This window comes from Aphelocoma coerulescens, chromosome 23 (assembly GCF_041296385.1).
Source record: "Aphelocoma coerulescens isolate FSJ_1873_10779 chromosome 23, UR_Acoe_1.0, whole genome shotgun sequence".
Classification (NCBI taxonomy): Eukaryota; Metazoa; Chordata; class Aves; order Passeriformes; family Corvidae; genus Aphelocoma; species Aphelocoma coerulescens.
In genome coordinates this window covers 5108461-5116970 of record NC_091036.1, presented here as the reverse complement: position 1 = coordinate 5116970, position 8510 = coordinate 5108461, and the positions used below count along the sequence as shown (strand labels likewise).

The 8510-nt window shown below is 46.0% G+C and overlaps 1 protein-coding gene across 4 annotated transcripts in view; it reads left to right on the top strand.

Moving 5' to 3' along the window:
• Positions 1–4820: 4820 nt before the first annotated feature.
• Positions 4821–8510, top strand: part of LOC138121866 (zinc finger MYM-type protein 4-like) — a 43315-nt gene continuing 39625 nt past the window's right edge. For 2 of the 4 annotated variants that reach the window (XM_069035790.1, XM_069035789.1), the window contains exon 1: positions 4821–4981. In XM_069035790.1, coding sequence (XP_068891891.1) covers positions 4940–4981 — 42 coding nt within the window. In that variant the 5' untranslated portion in view covers positions 4821–4939. The remainder of the gene's footprint in view (positions 4982–8510) is intronic. The other 2 variants (XM_069035792.1, XM_069035791.1) reach the window with 1 other exon arrangement.

Below are 8510 nucleotides of genomic sequence, written 5' to 3'. Positions count from 1 at the left end.
TTCCAAGCCTCCTGTTCCCCTTTGTCCTGGCAGCCCCTGACATCACCAGCGCCAGGGAAACGCAAATCCTACCCAGCATGTGGAGGGACAAAGCCAGAGCAGCCCCTGAGCTGGGACACAAACCCACGTCCTCACTGCCCCCAGGTCTGCCCCCTCTGCTCAGGGCCCAACAGGAGACACCACTGCAATTGTTTTTCCACTGAAATATTCTCTGTATTTTCTTACAGCGTTACAGCCCTGCCTTGGAAGAGTTGGCAGTATGCGAGCACCTAAAATTAAGAGGTGTCCACAGTTTTGCCCATCTCTGGGACAGAACTGCTCATCTACACATCCCTTCTCAGTCTGTGACAACAAGGACAAAGAAGTGCCCAAAGCACTACATGGTTTAGTGGTGAATGTGGTGGTGGTACTGGGTTGATGGTTGGACTTGGTGATCTTAGAGGTATTTTCCAACAGTAACAATTTCATGATTCTTTGCGGGTACAACATCTGCAACAGCCATGTTTTCCTCTGCCCATCTCCCAAAACTGTCCTATTTGGATGCTCACTGGAAAGAAAACAAGATTATTTGTTGTTATTAATTTGTGTTTGGCCCAAAACACATCGCAAGGCTGTTCCACCTGCCGCTGGAATTCTCTGCAGAGACCCTGCGCTGGAGCAGAGGCAGGAGTGCCCAGCCCCAACCCACAGGGCTGGCAGGTTTTCAGGAGTGCCCAGCCCTACTCCGTACGGCTGGCAGGTTTTCTGGGTGATCTATATTCAGCTGTGCATGCCCGTGGGGATGTGCAAAGATCATTCATCCAGTTCACTGAACTGCAGCCTGCATGTGGAGGGGGTTTTGTGGTTTCTTTTTAAATGTCACTGGTTTAAAGAGGAATAGTCTCATGCAGGATTGCACAGCAGATTGGAATATGGGCACTCTAGGGGTGAATTAAAAAGCAATTCAAAAACAATAGTGTGGAATAATCTTATCTTTTTCCTGCCTTATCCAGGCATTTATCTTGGTCTGTTCTGCAGGAGTCATCACCACATTATCTATGTATTCTGCAGTGTCTTTTTTAGGCACATTAGTACACAGACAGTTCATGTAGAATCACGGAATCATGGAATGGTTTGGGTTGGAAGGGACCTTAAAGACCATCTTGTTCCAGACCCTGCCACAGGCAGGGACACCTTCCACTATCCCAGACTGCTCCAAGCCCCATCCAACTTGGCCTTGGACACTGCCAGGGATCCAGGGGCAGCCAAGGCTTCTCTGGGCACCCTGTGCCAGGGCCTCCCAACCCTCGCAGGGAAAAATTCCTTCCACATATCCCATCTAACCCTGGCCTCTGGCAGTGAGAAGCTATTTCCCCTTGTTCTGTCACTCCAGGTCTCTCTCCATCTTTCCTGTTGTCCTCTTCAGGTACTGGAAGGCCACAATCAGATCTCCCCAATGCTGAGCCAGCAACACCCAAGAGTCAGGAGTAAGCCAGGTCTGAACAAGCTGAAGAATGTCCTGCTCTGCTTCCAACACCCTACAGAGAATGGGCTAGGATGTCTCAGACCACACTGGGGTCGGTCTGGTTTTAAATGGTGGCTCTCATTGTCACCTCCTCGTCTGTCCATCACAGCATCAGCATCAGCAAACCTGCAGCAGGCAGAGATTTCAACAGCACACAGCTGATTTATGACCTGTTCTAGTGACAGGATCTATTTCTCACAGAATACTTTTGTCCTGGGTTGCAGTGTATTCTACTCCCATCCTCATGAGCTGTTGAAATCAGGTGAGGCAGTGTTTCCTTGCCTCCTTCCCCCCAGACTATCTTTCTGTTAATGGCCCATCATTGTCCTGCCCATGACTCAGAGTTAACTCCCTCCGGACTATCTTCTGTTGATGACCCCCAGATAACTCCCTCCGGACTATCTCCTGTTGATGAGCCTAATCAACACTTGGCCTCATGACTCATTACCCAATTGTGAGATGCTCCACCCAGAGGGAGGAACCAAGCATTCCATCCTGGATATAATCTGAGATTCTGAACACCAGAAAGAACCTTCCCACTGGATTTCCAGAGGACAGGAGCTACACAGCCACCACTGGACGTTCTTAGGAGGAGCAGACCCCTTTACTACAGGATCACCACTTCAGAGGATTGCAGCCACCATTCTACCAGACTGCCACCACCACCCTGCCTAACAGGGAGTCAGGTTGTGTCTTGACTCTGTCAGTTTGAACCAGTGTTTTCTGCCTTTATTTTGTTTTCCTATTAAATTGTTATTCTGACTTGGTGTCTCCCACTGGTTTGTTTTCAAACTAGCACAACTTTGTATAGTGGTCTGAAAGCATTTTCTGTTGGATGTTGAAAGATCAGATATTTCCATCACTCCCTAGTCTACTTAGGAGAACCACGCAATGACACAAAGATGTCTGTTCCCATTAGAATGCTTGAACAAGTCCTTTTTATATGAAACTATGGAAATTTACAATGTAGCCCCAAGAAGTTACAGCAGTTTCCTTGAGTCTTGTGACTCCACTGGAGCTCTCATGATATTTGAGGTTACCCTGAGTGGCTGCACATTTGGCACTGGGATTACTTGAAAACAGAGGTTTAGTCAACACAAAAACACACACAGTTTCTAAACTTTAGCCTGAAAATGTGAAGGCAGCCTTTGCAATGCCTCAGAAACCAGAGGGCAAAAAGAAACAGTAAGTTTATTTTCCTAGATACCTTAATTCCTAAACCAAACTTGTCTTTTAAGGTCTTCCTCATACTTGAATTTCTCAACGTTTTTGTTAAATTAATAAATATTTATTCTTTATTATATTTATATGTAGTAAATTTATTTCTCTATTTTCTGTCTTCCTAGAAAATCCCATTCAGAATTCTGTGCATTTTCAGCTGGTCCACAGCATCTGTGTGCTGTGACCCACATGCTTTTGGGACACCTGTGTGTTCACAGTGGCCTTTTATGCACAGCACCTGGGGAACCCTGAAATGTGCAGCCCCATATTGAGAATATTCTAGAATTCCTAATTCTCAAAAAAATTAAATATAAATCCCTATTAAATTTTTTATTGCTACTGTATTTTGTTTGCATTTAAGAAGATTAAAATATTCATTCTTTTCATTTGTAGCTATCTAAAGATAAAATTGTTTTTAAATTACTATAGAATTTCACAGTAGGCTCACACTCCACATGTAACATCTTTTGCCATTAAAAAACTTCAAATACTTTGAGAAATTTTACAAAATGATTCATCAACTAGAATTATTTTAGACTTCAGGATAAGGATTCTTTTAATTTAGATTTGAGGATGAGGATTATTGCATAAGTGAAAAGCATTATTAAATTATCACATTCATTATCTCTCTGTCCTTGGAATGCCATGATTTCTAAGAGAGACCTGACAGGATTTCCTAAATGAATCCCAATATTCTGTACCCAGCATTTCAGGCCAGCTGAAGGACAGTGTTTATAAAAGGATCATTTCAGTCACCACTGAAATGCAGCTGCTGCTTAGCACCAGCCTTTAATTGTGCAAATCAGATAAACTGGGAAGTTGAGATTTCCTTTAAGACCAAGTTTTAATTAGCAGATAAGTTATTTAATTATTAAAGAGACAGGAACACATTGTCCTTATCAACTTGTGGGTGCTGGGAATGTCTGACATTGCTCACAGTAAAAACCTCAACAACCTGTATCTCACACATAGTTTCAAAAGTTTTCTTACTAAGCCATCAGTGTTCATTGGATAGAAGTTACATAGTTCTCTTTTAATTAGTGTTCTATCTATTGGTTAATGATTCTCTTGCTTCTCATGATAATTAGTGTCATGCTTGTTGTTTCTCCTCTTTTGGGTTGGTGGTTTCTTGGGTCAGTGGTCCAGGAGTTGGCAGTTGTGATCTCCCCCTGCCAGAATTACCCTTTACCCAGTTTGGGTTGATTCAGCACAATTGCCAGGTTGGGTATATTAGTTTCTTCCTTATCTTGGCAGTTCTGCCGGATGTCTTTGTGGCCCATCAGTTGTGCATTCCCTGTGTCCACCATCAGTGGTACATCCTTCTCCCCAAGCTTTGTTAAACTCTCTCTAGGTCTGAGATCATGAAGCATGTCCAGGCCTAAACCTTAACAAGGCAACTCTACCAACAACTTGTTTTTCTAACACCTGGACATCACTTAGAGCTTGTGAGATGCTATTTGTTCCACGGATAAAATCTCCCTTCTTGTTGATGAGGCTTGAAAGCACACACAGATCAAACACTACAGAACATCCTTAAGAAAATTTTTACATATTCTACCTTTTACAACAGTACCAACAAATGTTAAAATTCAGTAAAAAAATTACTCAATTCAAAATGAATGACGCAGCAGAGGCACCAGAAGCAGAACAGGTGAGGTGGGCGCCATGGGGGCCGTGAGGGCGGTGCTGTGGCCTGGCCGTGCTGCGTGGGCCCTCAGCCCGCCGGCGCCGTGAGGAGCCAAGAAACCGCCGACCACCTGCCGCCGCCGCGACAGCTCCGCCAGCTACACCACGAGGTCACCTCCCCGCTATCGCCACCGGGAGCCCCGTGACGGTCGCGGAGCTCCCGGGCCGCTCCCGCCGCGGGATCCCGGAGCGTCCGCGCCCCCCCCGGCCCCGCGGGCACCCCGGACCCCGCGGCCCCGCCGAGCCCCCGCCGCGCCTGCGCGGGCGCGCGCAGGCGCGCGACGCATGCGCGGAGCGGCCCCGCGCTGGGCTGGTTGGGGCAGCTCCGGGAGCAGCGGCCGCGGCCTGGTGGGTCCGACCCCCCCCCCCCCCCCGCCGCCCTCGGGGAGCCGCCGGGCCCCCCCTCAGCCCTGCCCGCCGCGCCGCGGAGCCCCCCGGAGCCGCCGCCCCCCGGAGCGCGGGGGAGGCTGAGAGGGAGTGACCCCCGGCCCCTCGCCCCGGGCTGGGACAGCTGAGGGGGGGCGCAACATGGCGGAGGCCAAGGAGGAGGGGCCCGGCCCCCGCGGCAGGGTGAGTGGGGGGCGCGGGGGGCGCGGGCGGGGGCGGGATGCGGCGGGCGAGGCGCGGCCCCGCCGGGGGTCCCGGGGGCACCGAGCCGCACGAGCTGCCTGGCCCCAGGCCGGCAGCGCTGTCCCTCCGGCCTCAGGGCCCTTCAGCTTCCTCTCCCCCAGGACAGTGTCCAGGCATCATCGCCACGAGCGTCTTGGCATCACTTAAATAATAAACTTGCAGCTAACCAGGAGCTGTCGTTACCGTCCGTCTCCTTGTTTAAAGCACGATGTCCTTGCTGCTCCTCTTTATTTCAGTTGTCCATATGAGGCCAGAGTGAGTCAAGATGGCAGCACCATCCAGTTCTTGGGTGCTCAGGCTGTAACCATCGTGTGACTTCTGTTAGCCATGGCCATCCCAGGACTTGCCTGTAACCCTTGTGTGATTTCCATTAGCCATGGCCCTTTTAGGACTTGCCTGTAACCCTTGTGCCAGTACCTTTAGCCATGCACATCCCAGCTCTTGGTCCTTCATTGACACAACTTGGGCCATCATTGTCACCTCTTGGTATGTAAGCACATGTCCGTAGTCATCTATTTGGAATCATAGAAACGTTAAGGTTGGAAAACACCTCCAAGATGGTCAAGTCCAACTTTACTTGAAGAGTTACTTAATCTCTTAAACCAATAGAAGGTTCCTTGCGGCCAGTACTTTGTAGCTGTGAAGGAACCACGGGTGAATGTTTTAAGCAGTGATGAAAATAATCTTGCTACAAGTCCAGTCCTCTTTCTTGCACACATGTAGTGTTTGGTTGAAAGCTTTCTGCCAGGAATGAGGTTAAGTCACGTTTGTGCTTGGGTGGAAGAGTCCATAGCCCACTACAAGACTGAGCTGTCCAGTTCCCTTTTCCCAAAGATGAAGAAGCTTTCCCATTCTCCAGTCTTGGGAAAGACAAGAGCAGAAGCTCAAGTTTTCCACTGGTGCATGAGGGAGAAGTTTAATTGCTGGATTTGTATCAGGGAACTTGAAACTTGTGATTACACTGAAACTAATTGTTACCAAGCAGAACATGACCTCCCAGGGTATCGCTGGGTGAGTTGTGTAGATGTCAGGCTACTCTGCAGTTAGGGAATGAACATCATCTGTGAATTTCTCAGACCTGTGTCTTTCAAACGCTTTGTTTACAGGCTCCAGAATTTTGTGGAATTGCTCACAGATAGTACATAAACATGCAGGTCTTTGGGGGAATCAAATATTGGCTAGCTGCAAGAAGTTTGAAGGGAAGTGGCTGCATGTAGGACGGTAACTTGAGAAATCTTGAATTAAATTTCATTGCCAGTGATTGAAGTGTTAGTGGACATAAGGAAACACTTTTACACCATGAGGACAGTCAAGTGTTGGAGCAGGTTGCTCAGGGGTTGTGCAGTCTGTCCTAATGTCTCTGGTCTCTTCATGCTCATTGCCTTGACGTGCTCCATTTATCTGTAGAGTTACCTGGGTGTCACCTGAAGAAAAAGAGAACATTGCCTTTTTTCTTCTCAAGCTTGTCAGTTATCCACTGAGGAATAACAAGTATCATCCAGTCAATATCATCTTCATTGGTCTCAGGAAAAATAGTTTCTCTATCTGTTGGCTAATTATTCCCTGGGTGCCAAGTCTGGAAGTCACCATCAGTTATTGCTCCACATGTCCCTGTAGGTTATGGAAAGCTTCCCGTGCTGTTGGCATTGACAACGTTCTCTGCTCCTGCTGAAGCAGAGAACTTCTTCAGTAAAATTTAGGAATGATCCAGGAAAGTGGTGTTGCCCTGGGCAGGTAAGTTAGGAAAGAGGAAACAGAACTTGCCAGTGAGGCATCATTCCAAAGCCAGTTTTTGCCAAGATGTTCTTGAGGAACGTGGGGAGAAGTGAATCCTGGGCTGCTCCAAAGGCTGATGGAGCCTGTGAAGAGTGAGATTGGCAAATTGTAAATCCAGCACACAGAGATCTCTTAATAATTAATGAGGTCGCAGAAGACCTGCACATTCCAGTTCTCTTCCCCATAGTGGCCCAATTCCCATTCTACAGGAGGTCATGATTTTGGACTCTTCCAAGTCTTGTGCCTAAGGCATAACAAGCATTTCTTATAAAAATGATTTTCCTTTGTGTGGAGAAAATAAAGACTTATTTAATGATTTCTTCAGACAGGAGCTTAGCAATTGGTGGTGTTTTCAGAATTGTTCTTTTCAGTATTAGAATCTTCTGCAATTATTCCAGAAGCACAGACTGAAACTGGCATGTTGCAAATCCCATGGATAAGCAGTCACCATCTTTTAACTCAATCCATGAATGAGCAACAAACTAAGGAATAAAGTTTTTGCCAGTCTAAGACTGACAGAAGTTTGTATAATTTGATTTTTTGGTAAGTTTTTGTAGCTGAATTGTTTTAGAGCAGGTTAATTTCTCTCCTAAATCAAAACTGTTGTATATGCTAAGGAAAACATTTAGCATATTTAACTTTCAAATTTACTACATAAGATCAATATTAACTTGAAAGGTGTCTGCTAGTATGTTTTTATGTAGTTTATAAAAATATTTATGGCAATTCAACTTTAATTTGTGTATAATATCATTGTCTTGAACAGTTAATTGTTTTGACTGGAATGTTGATTTATTTATAACCGTTCTCTATAACCCCTTGGGCTAGACAAGACCGTTTGGGCTGTGCTGAAATTTGACACTTGGGCTCTCTCTTGGAAATTAATTTGGTGTGAACAGGTGAACACTTGGGTGTCCACATCAATAAAACAGGTGTTTTCAAAAGATTTTTAGTCTTGCATGACTGCAATTGAGAATTGAAGATCATCTCATTTAGAAAGTTTTGTTGCTGAATTACTCCAGAATGGTACAAAGTTGATGAAAACATTTCTCTGCCAAGGCTTGTGCACCTCTCAAAGGATGTTTTGATGTCAGAATCTTTGAATTCTCTTTCAAAAAATGTGCATAATGGATCTCAGGCATTTAGGTTAAGACTTTTCACATTGTGTAAAATACAGAAAGTTAAGTCATCTCCTTGTGCCCACTTCAAGGCATGATTAGGATCATGGAATTTAATTCTGAAATCACTTGCAATGTTCTTGAGGTGGTTATCTCAACTTTTCTCTCATTTGGGGTTGGAACTGGATGATCTTTAAGGTCCTTTCCAATCCAAACTATCCTGTGATTCTGTCATTGATGACTCTTGTCATCCTTTCCAGACATTCCAACTGCTGTTGGCCTTTCCCTAAATAAGTCTTACAGGAAGTTTTCTCTCCCGAACTCCCGAGGTTTTCTGTCAGTGACTGTCTCGGTTCAGATGATTTCCATCATCCATTCCATAAGTGTGGTAAAGGCCTAAGAGCTCTTGGACCTCACCCGTGCTGTTGCTTGTAACACTTTTTCTCTGGGATGATCTAAACTCTTCAAAGAAGGTTTCTGCAGCAGAGAATATTTCATTGAGGACATGTCAGCAGAATTGGGGGTGCTCTCAGTGTCCATCCTCTTAGCCTGTGTCCTGCCTGTAGTGCCATTCT